The sequence below is a fragment of the Aquila chrysaetos genome, chromosome 7 (genome assembly GCF_900496995.4).
Source record: "Aquila chrysaetos chrysaetos chromosome 7, bAquChr1.4, whole genome shotgun sequence".
NCBI lineage: Eukaryota > Metazoa > Chordata > Aves > Accipitriformes > Accipitridae > Aquila > Aquila chrysaetos.
In genome coordinates this window covers 22854872-22868799 of record NC_044010.1, presented here as the reverse complement: position 1 = coordinate 22868799, position 13928 = coordinate 22854872, and the positions used below count along the sequence as shown (strand labels likewise).

Here is a 13928-nt window from a genome sequence, read left to right as displayed (position 1 = left end):
ACTCCCAGTTTCAATCTCTAGCTCTGTATTTGCAAAAAGCCTGCCTCTGGTTTTCATATTTTACTTCAATGGAATAGTGCCTAGCTCATGAGATTTCAAGCCTGATGTGATGAATTGCACCTGTCCAAATGGTGAAGCAGGAACAACTGAAACAAGAGTTGGCCCAATGCCCTCGAAAGTTTCCAGATGAGCATTTATCTCTCTTCACAAAAGGTTGTCTTGTACAGCTCTGCATTTTTGCCTTCCTACATAGTTGCTTGCCATATATGTGTATGTCTGTAAATGTAGATACAGGCTGCTTTTTATCTTTTAATTTGTTGTTCTTCTTAAATTATTCTCTTTTCTGCATGTCTACAAATATAAGCAAAACAAAAACTGAATAGCTCAGCATGAAATCTGTGCTTTCTTAGCTACTCTTACCTTGAGGATCAGTGGTATAAAATTAAGAAACTTCCTCCTAAAGGTTTCACAGTAAATATGCATAGAACCCCCCCCTCAAAAGCCACAACCCAAAATCAAGAGATTAAATCAGTCTGAATGAAAAACACATCCCCCAAGTTACTTAGGTATTGGTTCCTTATTATATCTTGTCATTTTACTAGCTCTTCAGTCTTTCTGGAATTTTCCAGACAGCTATGACTGTAAATAGGCATTAAAAAAAAAAAAAAAAAAGTAATTCTCCATAGCTGGGACAGGGAGGTTTTGACCATTACTTTCATAGTACTTTGCTTATGAGGTTTGTGCTGTTATTTCAGTTTTTCCAGCTGAAGAACCTGAGACACAGGAAGGATAAGAACTTGCTCCCTCATGAGGGGGCTAGCAAGTAAGCCACAAAGCAAATGCAACCCCATCTGCAGCAAGCTAGGCCTCTCAGATGTCTATTTTTGTATAATCACATTAGGAAAGTGTCACTAGGTGGTAATTGACAAAATCTGTTAGTGTTCCTCAGGTTTGTAGGAGGAGTAAATGAGAAGTGTCTTGTTAATTGGCTTCTAAACCATAACATTTTTCATGAAGCTCTTCATAGCCAACCCTACTTTTCTAATACGTTAAACCAATCTGAAATTATAACTGAAAAGGAGGCCAGGGAAAAGCCTTCAAAAAAGACGTTTATATACTTCACAGTAAATAGGAAAAGTACGAACTAAAGATCTTTTATTTTTCCACCACCTGTGAGGGTGGTGAGGCACTGGAACAGGTTGCCCAGAGAAGCTGTGGATGTCCCATCCCTGGAAGTGTTCAAGGCCAGGTTGGATGGGGCTTTGAGCAACCTGGTCTAGTGGAAGGTGTCCCTGGACAGGGGGACATGGCAGGGGGGGGTTGGAACTAGATGATCTTTAAGGTCCCTTCCAACCCAAACCATTCTATGATTCTATGATTTAAAATCTTGAATCTTATCTGTCCTTTGGTGTTTGTCGGTGTGCCTTTGTGTGAGCCTTGTTTGGGTTTTGTTCAGGGTAGAAACTAACTTATGTTAAAATGTATTTATCCTGCCAAAATATGGACATTTCAAATTCACTGGGGCACAGGGTCAAATGCAAAATTACTAGAATAAACTGAAATAGACAGAAGTACGAGCAATGAAAGAGATGCTTGACATTTACAAATATGAAGCTCTGGGCCAAAAGAAAGGAAATCAAGATCTTGGTCACAAAGTGACACTACCTGTCCATTTGTGGTGAATTTCAGCTTATCTCTTTGGTACCAACTGCTGCTTGTTCATGTAACCAAATATCATAGCATTCACATAAGAGCTATGGGAAATTAATTGTGGGTTAGGGGGCAGTATTATTCCAAACCCAGTCTAATTTCAGGTATTTCATAACCTGAAACAATTAGACACTCACAGTGCTTTCAGCATTATTTGTTCCTCAGACTCTTCTAGTCCACTACAGGTGATGAAATTTTGTTGATTTATACCAGTTAGTGACAGGCTACTGTTTTTCTTTACAATTTCTTATCCCTCATCTGCCTGTCCATATACACTATGATACCTCTCATTATAACCCATTGATCAGCTTTGAATACTCCCAATTTTTTAATTTCCAGATTTGCCATGTTTTCTAATAGCAAAATTGGTTTAGTCCTAATCTGCACCATCAAGCAGTCAACATGTCAGACACCAGTTTGGTAATTATTCTTTAGTGTACAGACCCAGAGTGTGAGGTTTTTGTTTGGGTTTTTTTGTTTGTTTTTGGTTTTGTTATTTTTTTAATAATTTGACTGTGGCTCACAGGTTTCTTTTCCAAGGTCCCTAAGTAAAATACTTCCATTCAAAATGTAGTCAACAATAATTACTGAATTTTGTAAATTGATTCATCTGTATAGAAAATCAGCATTTTCCAAGAATTTCTGTGTGTCTTGATAATCTGAGTAAACTGAGAAGATTTGCCTTGGAGTTAGCTGTATGTTCCAGTGGTCTTAGGCAGAAAGTTTTATTTCTATTCAATGATATGCTAAGTGGAAACAACAGACTGCAAGAGAGCATTTCCCAAGTCCATCATAATCATTCAGACAATGCTTTTGTTTTGTTGGTAAACATTGTTCTTTAATTCAGAAAACAGTTTGTACTGGCCTGGGGAAGCCTATCTCATTTGATAATGGGCTCTGAATCCAGTGGATTATTGCAGGGATTTTATCTTGCAGTAATCTCCAGGGAGAAATGTACAAACAGCTGGGAGAGCAAGGAGGAGCTGCATTGTGCGGCGGGAGTTTGTGGAGCAGAATTTTGGGGTGCTGGAGTGGATCTCAATACCAACATGAATCTTTTCTGTTTTTCTCTGGTAAGTGTACATACACATGTTTTTATTTAGTGGGTCAATGAGTTGATAAACTGAACTGGTGGGTGTGTTTGGATGGAAAAAAATCAAGGTGTTATATCACAAACTGTGCAAGGGTTGTGTAACAACAGCGAGTCTCTCTAGCATAGACAAAAGAGTTTATGTATGAGAAATTATACATAGCAAAATATGATTCAGTAAAAATAAGATGAAGCAAAAAGCATATAATAAATGTACTGCACACTATCTCTGGCTATTACAAAAACATGCAGATTTAAACATGAGGCATTTGACCCCAACACAGTAGAACACCTCATATGTATGTTAAAATTACTAAATATATGTAAGCTATAATTTGCTTTAAGCTAAGAGGGTTTTGAGGTAATAGTATCTGTTTTCCTTCTTAAGTAGTTTGGGAGAACTGCTAGAACTTTTCAAGCTTTAGTTTTCTATTAGCCAAGCATGAATACATAATCATCAGGGCTGATCCAGTCATATGGCAATATTTACTCACAGTCAGAGGAATTGATTTAAGATGCTCTTCAGGTTTTTTTTTTTTTACTTTCTCTTTTTTTCCCCCCCTCTTTCCTTGCCCCAAGACAACTGGTCAGAATGAACAGGTAAATCAGGATAGGAAATCCATGGAAACTGTTTATGTTTTCAAAGCTTAACCATCTGTCAATACTAATGCTCAGTATTAGTAATGGTAACTAGATGAGTATATTTGCTGTATTTACACAGCACAGTAGATCTGTTTGCCCATTTTTCATCTTTTGTCCAGATGTTTACTATATCTTCCCCAAATGTTTAGAAAGAACAATAAAAATCAATATTCAAATTGCACTGACACAAATTCAAACAGGGGAGCTGCTTTGTGTAAACCATTGTTCCTGATTGCTAATGCTATCTTAGTGCAGAGGACTGGTGTTCTCCAGATCATAAGGATTAAAAGATGTTTTGGAGTATTTAAAGTAAAATGCAGTGGTATTTTAGGATTCTGTCACAAAAGTCACTCATAAAAAATAATTGCCCTGGAATTCAATGACACTTTTGGTCATAGTTTAATGTGAATACCTGTGTATTTGTTCAAAGTTAACAATGGCTTTGTGACACAATCTGTAACATCTTGAAAATACTCATTTCTGAAGTTTGGGACAGAACTGTTCTAACAATATTGTACTGTTCCATCAGGGCAGCTTCTTTCTTTCTATGTTGTTCACTTTTTTAAAAGGTGTTGAGCCTTGTATCAGTTGAGAAATCAGCATTTAGACAAAATGTGAGGAAGATTGTGTGGATGAGAGTAGGTCAAGTTGCAGATTCTCCGTTAAACTGGGTATGCAGCAACTGGAGTTTCTGAGAGAGAGATAATGACTGCAGTAATAATGGATGTTTCAGACAAGTGAAAGCTAGTGCCATGATAGTTTCTGTAATGAAATAATTAGTTCTGTTTAAAGATTGCTGTTAAGAAGATGATAACCTCCGTTCTTTACAAGCTTTCCATGTGAGCCATTCTGTCTGCTTTGGTAATCTTTAGAGCACGTAGCAAAACATGTCACAGGTTATCAAGATCTAAAGATAATTCATAGGTCAGTAATGTATTTCATAAAACTCAGAGCTCTGTGCAGTCCTCCCTATGCATGCGGCATGGTGCAGTTGCTTTCCGTAATCAGATTGTCTACCTTGGAAATGAGCTAGTGAGCCAAGTATGTACACTAGCTACTTTTACTCTGTTGGCCTGTGACTGTGAAAAGGCTCGCAACAAAGTGGTTGAACTATCAATATAAGGGTATTTTTCTCTTCAAGAGAGTCGAGTCAGAAATAATGCACAGCAACAAAATAATTAGGCTTTAAAGACAACTTTTAAAGACACTAGAGGACCCAGTTCCTTAGCAGATGCAAATAGCCACTGATGAATAGAAATCACTGCTCATTTACATCAAGTGAACGTCTGGAGTAACTGCTAAACCTGAAACCATATAACAGAAGTTTAGACTACCAGCAGACAGAACAAAAAGAGCTGTCAAAAAAAATAGTATTCTCATGGAAGTATTTTCCTCACTTTGACTGACTGACAAGATTTCAGACTGCAACGAGTGTGTGCTTGTGTGTACATATGCATATATTTTTAAAATACATTGTTTTATAGCTCAGACAATAGTTTTCTACCCTGTAGAGTATAGTTGTTGAAGTAAGCTACAACCTGAGGGAATGACAAGAATATTCTGTTTAAAAACAGAGTAGAACCAAACTTCTGGCTGATCCAAAGTGGTGGAACACTACACTAGTTAAAGGAACATCAGTTTATGCTGTCAGATTTGACTCTCTGTGGGTTTGCTTTCATATCTGTCCATAATACTGAGATGTATTTTTATAATGAGAGACACAGTGTTATGGTGTTATGGGCCAGTCTAGCAAGTGGTGATGTGGAGGCTGAAGACGCTCAAGAATCACAAGATGGTTGTAAAGGCTTTGGAGCCTGGACTGGACTCTGTCTTTCCCAGGGAGGCAGACAGAAATTACTCCAATCTGTTGCCACCTGGGAGCCCTTTGATATCCTAGTATGAGTCTTCCAGCATGGGGTGTTTCCCCAGCAGTACTTTGTGTCCTGAGTTGACTTCAGAATGATTTGGTTTTTCAACTGAGATTAATTTTGCATCAGACTCATTGCCTTGGTCTCAAAGGATTTGCAGGCAAATTAGATTTGCCTTCAAAACCTTGTGTCCCTTTTTCATTTACAAAATGATATAAAGGATAAATGTCCCTTCTTTTGTAGATATTTTATGTTAAAAGGTCAACCTTAGACCCTGAATTTGCAGTGTCTTTTCCGTCTTATGGTGCTTAGCATGTAAGACAATTAAATCAGAACAATACTGTTTGTATTATGGACAATATACAGAGACGTGCCCAAATCAAGCACCGATTCTGTATGATTTACAAGAAATTATGTCACCAAACCATCTGTTTTGATACCCTGCCTAATAAATGGCAGCATCCTACAAATCTGAGAAATAAAAGACACTATTGATCATCAAGTCCTTTGGTTAAGGTAGAATATTTTTCTTACATTATTTTCCTGAATCAATTCTCCAATATCGAGGCTATACACACTGGGGTTATCACCAATTCACCTGCAACACTACCGGTTAAACCTGTCCTGAGTTATTCTGTTTTCTGACAGGGTGTATTTTTACTGGTTTGGCAGCATTTACTCCTGGAAGCAGCAGAAGTGTCTCCTTAGCTGGGGCCATCTTTGACCATGGTTGTACACTTAGCCCAAATAACAGGTTTTTCAGATTTCTTTACAGAAGGGCCAATTAATAAAATACACATGTCCAGGAAGGTGTCCAGGCATTGAGCCTCCCTGGCACACAAGCACCTGTGTCTGTTGTATCAGACCCTCCAAAACAAGGTAGCTGCATGCAACCTGCCTGTCAAGTGTAGTTTTGATGGTGTTTTAACAACTGTGCCAATGAATCATTTGGATGTCTGTTAGTTGACATAAAACAAGCGAGGGCCAGCGTCCTGGTTTCAGCTAGGATAGAGTTAATTGTCTTCCTAGTACAGTGCTGGTACGGTGCTATGTTTTGAGTTCAGTATGTGAAGAATGTTGATAACGCTGATGTTTTCAGTTGTGGCTAAGTAGTGTTTAGTCTAAAGTCAAGGATTTTTCAGCTTCTCATGCCCAGCCAGCGAGAAAGCTGGAGGGGCACAAGAAGTTGGCACAGGACACAGCCAGGGCAGCTGACCCAAACTGGCCAACGGGGTATTCCATACCATGGGACGTCCCATCTAGTATAGGAACTGGGGAGAGTGGGGGTGGGGAATCACCGCTCGGGGACTAGCTGGGTGTCGGTCGGCGGGTGGTGAGCAATTGCACTGCGCATCATTTGTACATTCCAATCCTTTCATTATTGCTGTTGTCATTTTATTAGTGTTATCGTTATCATTATTAGTTTCTTCTTTTCTGTTCTATTAAACCATTCTTATCTCAACACACGAGTTTAACTTCTTTTCCCGATTTTCTCCCCCATCCCACTGCGGGAGGGTGGAGTGAGTGAGCGGCTGCGTGGTGCTTAGTTGCTGGCTGAGGTTAAACCATGACAGGGTGCACCAGTGCAGATGATCATGTTACAGTACCCTGGTTCATTCCTGTCCATCTTGTCATTTACTAAGAGAGATGCAGCCAGGTGTATTTCTGTTTCAAAGAAAAACTGAATTTCAGTAAAGTTTCCATAAAAAAGTGGATGTGAGGAGCATGAAAGACTTCCTTACACAAAGCAATACTTAAAGACCAGATCCTACCTTCTTTGGCAGTGAACAGTGGCATTAGTAATGGAAGTAATGAAGACAGGGAAGAATTTCAGATACTTAAGAGGTGCTGACATCTTGTATATCAGAAACCTGTGTAAGAAGGGCAGTAGAGAAAGGATACAACACTTCTAATCACAGGGTTGCTCAGATCAGTTATTCAAGTTGAGCACTGATCTTGGGGTTTAAGACAAATAAGATCCCTTGCATTTGTCTGTTTCTCTTCCATATGGTAGCTTGCTAACCACCACTTTTGCTAGTAAAACATAAAGTTAAGTATCAAGTGAAAGTGTAATTGTCTTAGTGATTTTCAGTAGCATTGAACTAGTTACATATTTTATTTTGATGGTTGGTTTAAAGATGGGCTGAGAGCACAATGTAAAATATATTACATCTAATGTTGTAAACTGAAACAGCCCTTGGTACTAAAAACTAATCTTTCCATGGTGCGAGACGCAGAGAAAATAAGTATTAATAAAAGTGGTATAATAGAAAAATTATTAATTAGATGGAGCCTCCACATGTTAAAGAAACCATAGAGTAAATAGAAAGAAGCTAATGCTGCTATGGCTATTGGGATGTGATGTTACTTAGAAATGGATTTGACTTAAAAATACTGTTTTAACAATTACCTGAATGTGGAAAGACCATCCTCTAAAGTGTAGCATGAGTAGGAGATCTGAGTGGTTGAGGTTTGTAGTGCTTTCCCTGTAATCATCTTCATATACTCCTTGTTCATTTTAGCTGGATTGCTATCATCCCACCATACACAGGAGTTCACATATAAACACTGAGCTAGTGAATGACCTGACTGCATTACTAAATGCTCCTCTCTCCACCTTATGATCGATCTAGTCTCTGTATGCCATGATATTCATATCATGCAAAGAAAAGAGCTACAGACAATTATTTTCTTCTAGATCTGAACGAGGGTCTTTTCTCCTGTAAAATTCCTGATGCAAAGGGCCTCAAAAGGCTTTCTCATCCCATGTAGGAGAAAGGAAATGTACTAACTACTCCAGCACTAAGTTCATATTTTCTTCTGCTCTCTCATATTGTTCTGTGATCTTTAGTGCTCAGGACTACTAAAAGAGTAGATGTGTGAAATGGAAAACTTTACTGACATTGCATTTTTTGGTATAAAAGTAGACCTAACTTTAAAAAAAAAAAAAAATTAAAAAGGAAGGAAGAAAATTTCAATTTCAGTTAAATACTTTGGGTTGCCCTGAAAGAAAGTTATTTCTTTCAGTATTTCCCTCCTACAAAGTATAAAGCCAGTCAGCAAAGAAAACTTTTGTAAACTGAAGGCATGGTCTCTCTTTGTTGGGTGCTCTCTTTCTCACTCTTTTGTGCTTTCTCATTCACGTTTCCTTTCTTACACTTGCTGTCTTGGCTGTCCTCTCTCACACCCACTCTCTTTTGTGTGTGCTCACTTCTTCTTTGTGCCTTCTCCTACTTGAGCCCGCTCTCTCATGCACCCTCACTCTTTCTTGTTCCCTTGTTCTTTCCCACACCTTTGCCCTTTCTTGAGCCCACCCTTTCTTGCACCCTTGCACTCACTCTTTGTATTGCTCAAGTGCTCTTATTCTCATGCTCTCTTTTTGTTGTCGCTCTTTGTCTTGCAATCTTTCTCAGGTGCTCTTTCTTATGACCCTTCTCAGTCTCTCTCTTTCACTTTCACTCTGACTTTCTATCACTCTTTCTTTCTCTCTAGTTCTCACACACACTGCCTTTCTCATGCTTTAGCTCTTTCTCACATATTTTATTGCACACACTTGCTCTCTTGCATGTGCTCATGCCTTCATGCGCCCACACCTTTTCTCCTGCCCAATGTTTCTCCAACCTTCACACACGCTGTTTCTCACATGTGCTTTATCTCTCTCTCCCTTGCATGCTCACTCTTTCTCTCTCACCTTCTATCTCATTCTCATTCTCTCTCACATGAACTTGCTTTTTCTCCTGTGCTTGCTTTTTCTTGCACATGGTCACAATCTTTCTAATGCCCACTCCTCCTTCTCATTACCTCGCTCTCTTTCTCACACCCCTTCTTGCACCTTTCTCATGCCCGTATGCACTTTCTCACACCACTTTCTTGTTCCTTTGCACCCTTTCTTGTGACTTGGTTCTCACTCTTTATCACACACTCACTTTATTGCACATGCTTTCTTTTTCTCCTGCCATGTCTTTCTTTCCCGCACACTCTTATTCACATGCTGTCTTTCCCTTTCTCCTTCTCTTTTCCTCTCTCTTCCCCTTCTCCCCTTCCCTCTCTCTTCCTTCTTTCCCTCCTTCTATCCCTCTTTCAATTGTCCTTTCTCTAATGAACATGCTCACTCTTTCTCACATGCTGGTGCACCTGCTCCATGTCTCATGCCCTTGCTGTCCTCACAACTTGACACCCTTTCTTGTAACCCTGTGCTCTTTCTCACATACCTGTGCTTGGATTCTTGCAGGAGCTTTTTCTTGCGCTTTCTCGCTTCTTTTGTGCCATGTCTATCTTTTTTCCACACACTATCGATCTCTCTCTCCCTTTCTTGAGTGCTATCTTTCTTGAAAGCTCTCCCCACCCCCGCTCTTTATCTAGCTCTTTCTTTTTCTTGCTCTTGCTCTCTCACACTGTCTCTCATTCTCACAGGCAATCACACTGTCGTGGTTTAACCCCAGCCAGCAACTAAGCACCACGCAGCCGCTCACTCACTTCCCCCTACACCCAGTGGGATGGGGGAGAGAATTGGGAAAAAAAGTAAAACTCATGGGTTGAGATAAGAACAGTCGAATAGAACAGAAAAGAAGAAACTAATAATGATAATGATAACATTAATAAAATGACAATAGTAATAATAAAAGGATTGGAATATACAAGTGATGCACAATGCAGTTGCTCACCACCCACTGACTGATGCCCAGTTAGTCCCTGAGTGGCGATCCCCCCACCCCCGCTCACCCCAGTTTATATACTAGATGTGACGTCACGTGGTACGGAATACCCCTTCGGCCAGTTTGGGTCAGCTGTCCCGGCTGTGTCCCCTCCCAACTTGTGCCCCTCCAGCCTTCTTGCTTGCTGGGCATGAGAAGCTGAAAAATCCTTGACTTTAGACTGAACACTACTTAGCAACAACTGAAAACATCAGTGTGTTATCAACATTCTTCTCATACCAAACTCAAAAACATAGCACTGTACCAGCTACTAGGAAGACAATTAACTCCATCCTAGCTGAAACTATGACACACTCTCATGTGCTTGCTCTTTCTCAGTCATTCTTTCTTGCACCCGCTCCCTTTCTCGCACCCTTAGTCCCTTTCTTATGCCCTTTCTCATGCCCCCACCCTATTTCTTGCAACCTCATGCCCTTTCTTGTGACATTGTTCTTGTGCTTTTTCATATCCTTGCATGCAAATTTTCATGCCACCTCTCTCCTCATGCAATCTCTTTCCAGCACAGTCTCTTTATTCATATGCTCTCTCCCCCTCTTTCTTGAGCGCTTGCTTTCTCACTCGCTCCTTATCTCTCTCTTTCCCTCTCTTCTTTCTCTCTTATGCTCACCTTCTCGTGCCTGCTCCTTTTCTCACATCTTCACATCCCTTCTTGCAGCCTCATGCCCTTTCTCACAACCTAGCACCCTAACAACCTCAAATCCTTTCTTTCAAACTCACATTCATACAAAACTCACAACACATCCTTTCTCACAACCTCATGCTTGCTTTCTCAGGCACACAGCATTTCTTGCACCATGCCCCTCTCTTTCTTTCCACCTCTCTCTCATGCTCTCTATTCCTTGCTTACTCCCTCCTTCCTTTTCTTGCTTGCTCATGCCCTCACTCTCTTTCTACTGTGCCCCCTTTCTTCTATACACTCATGCTTTCTTGTGCACTCACTTTCTAAAGTGCTTTCATTTTCTCTTGCTCTTGCTTTCTCATGTGCTCACTCTTTCTTCTGCACTTGCTTTTTCTCACATATTCACACACACTGCACCCTTGACCCTGCTTTCTCTTGTGTCCACCCTTTCCCCCACCTTCATCCTCAGTCTAGTGCTCTCTCTCTCCATTTCTCCTTCCTGCTTTCCCTCTTCTCTCTTTCTGTCTCCTACTGTCTCCTCTCTCTCCTCCTCCCTGTTTTCATCAGGTGCACTCTTTCCTGTGCATGCTTGCTTTTTCTCATGTGTGCTTGTTCTCATGCCCTCATGTCCTTTCTTTTGACTCTGCAAGATTTCATAGAATCATAGAATCACAGAATCATTTAGGTTGGAAAAGACCCTCAAGATCATCGAGTCCAACTATAAACTTAACACTGCCAAGTCCACCAATAAACGATGTCCCTAAGTAAGTGCCGCACCTATACATCTTTTGAATCCCTCCAGGGATGGTGACTCAACCACTTCCCTGGGCAGCCTGCTCCAGTGCTTGATAACCCTCTCAGTGAAGAAATTTTTCCTAATATCCAATCTAAACCTCCCCTGGTGCAACTTGAGGCCAATTCCTCTCATCCTATCACTTGTTACCTGGGAGAAGAGACCGACCCCCACCTCGCTACAATCTCCTTTCAGGTACTTGTAGAGAGCAATAAGGTGTCCCCTCAACATCCTTTTCTCCAGACTAAACAACCCCAGTTCCCTCAGCTGCTCCTCATAAGACCTGTGCTCTCGAACCTTCACCAGCTTCATTGCTCTTCTTCGGACACACTCTAGTACCTCAGTGTCTTTCTTGTAGTGAGGGGCCCAAAACTGAACACAGTATTCAAGATGCAGCCTCAACAGTGCCGAGTACAGGAGACAATCACTTCCCTAGTCCTGCTGGCTACACAATTTCTGATACAAGCCATTGTGCCCGTTCTTGCAAACTCATGCTTGCTCTTTCTTACCCACTCACCCTAGCTTTCTCGCATGCACTCCCTTGTGCCATCTCTCTACTTCACATACTCTCCCTGTTTCTTGCTCTCTCCCCCCCTTCCTTCGTGCACGCTCTCTTACTCTCTCCCTTTCCCTTTATCTTTCTTCTTTGTGCACCCTTGTTTTTTATTGCAAGTGATCATGTTCTTTCTTGTGGCCACTCTCTCACATCCATGCTTTTCTTCACACCCTATCTTGCACCTTCATGCCCTTTCTTGCGACCTCACTCTCATTCTTCCGCATGCCCTTGCACTCACTCTCTCATGTGCACGTTCTCTCTCCCGTCCACAATCTCTGTTTCTTGCACACATGCTCTCTCTTTCTTGAGTTCTCTCTTTCTCTAACTCCTTTCTCTTCCCTCCTCACTTGTTTTCTCTTTCATTTTCTATATTCTTGTCTCCTCCTCTCTATCGTCCTCTCTTTTTGTCTCTTTGCATCTCTGTCTCTTCTGTTTCTTGCTTTACCCCTCTCTCTCACTCCTTAGCTCTTTCTCTCTGATGTGTGCACACATACTCTCTCATGTACACTTGCTCTTTATCACACATGATTGTGCTTTTCTGTGCTCGCTCACTCTCTTATGCCCTTGCTCTTTCTTGCACCAATGCACCCCTTTTCATGCCCTTGTGCTCTCTCATGGCCATGCCTCCATTCCTGTAATGTTACCCTCTTTCTCGTGACCTTGCACCCTTTCTTGCAACCTTGTCCTTTCTTTCTTATACCCTTGTGCTTTCTCACACCACCTATCTTTCCTAAATAGCTCGTCTTATTAGTGCGCTCTGTCTCCCTCGCAAACCCTACCTCACTCATTCACACTCCCTCATTGTCTGTCTCGCTCTTTCCCCCCTTTCCATCTTATGTCTTCTCTCTCTCCCTCTTTTTCCTCTCCCTCTCATTCTCACGCCAACTTTTTCTTTCTTTCCCTCTCTCCCCTCTAATTCCCCTCTCCTTTTTTGTCTCTCCCTCTTTACCACTCTTTAATGTGCTCACGCTTTAACTCCCTTTCTTATGTCTGTCATTATTATTTTTTGTGCCCTTCCTCGTTCTCACAACCTTGTTCTTTCTTGCATGCTTGCTCTCCCTTGTTTCTTGTGTGCTGGCTCTTTTTCTTGTTCCATCACACTCATCCTTTCTCATGCTTACTCTTTCTCATGCAAACTTTCTCCCTCTCTTTCTTGAGAGCTTTCTTTCTTGGGGGCCCTTTCTCTCTCCCCCCTCTATCTAGTTCTCTTTCTCTCACCTGCAGTTGCTCTTTCTCGCAGTAGATAACATTCTTTCTTGTGCTTGTTCCCTTTCTCTCAACCTGTTCTCTTTCTTGTGTCCCTTTCTGACAACTCCCATTGTCATGACCTCACCCCCTTCCTTGTGACCTCACACCCTTTCTCTCAATCTCATCCTTGTTCTTTCTTATGCTCTCACGCTCATTTTCTCGTGCCTGCTTTCTCTCCTGCCGTACTGTCACTTGGATCTTGGTGTGGTCCCTCTCTCTATCTCTTTTTGAGCTTTATCTCTCCCTCTGCTCTGTATCTCCGTCTTTCTTCCTCTTCCCACTTGTTCTTCCTCATTCTTGCTCTCTTTCAGACACTATCTCTTTCTTGCCACCTCCCTCACACACTCAAACTTTCTTGCGCACTTGCTCTTTCACCCACTTGCTCTCCTTTGCATGACCTCACTCTCTTTATTTCACCCTCATGCCCTTTCTCATGCCCTTGCTCCCTTTCTTGAGACTTCACTGTCACTCATTTTTATGCCCTCATGCTCACTTTCTTGCACTCCCTCTCCCTCTTTCTTGAGAGCTGCCTTTCTCACAGGTGCTCCCTGTCTACCTTGCACACACTCACTATTTCTCACATGCACACTCTTTCTCACAAGTTGTCCTGCTCTTTCTTGTGCTTGCTCCATTTCTCACATCCTCTCTGTCTCATGGCCTTACACCTGCTCTTACACCCTCTCCCCC

The 13928-nt window shown here is 41.3% G+C and overlaps 1 protein-coding gene across 2 annotated transcripts in view; it reads left to right on the top strand.

Annotated features, from left to right (window-relative positions):
- Nucleotides 1–2652: 2652 nt before the first annotated feature.
- Nucleotides 2653–13928, top strand: part of LOC115343861 (SAM domain-containing protein SAMSN-1-like) — a 96710-nt gene continuing 85434 nt past the window's right edge. For both annotated transcript variants that reach the window (XM_030020403.2, XM_030020401.1), the window contains exon 1: nt 2653–2783. In XM_030020403.2, the coding sequence (XP_029876263.1) occupies nt 2760–2783 (24 nt within the window). In that variant the 5' untranslated portion in view covers nt 2653–2759. The remainder of the gene's footprint in view (nt 2784–13928) is intronic.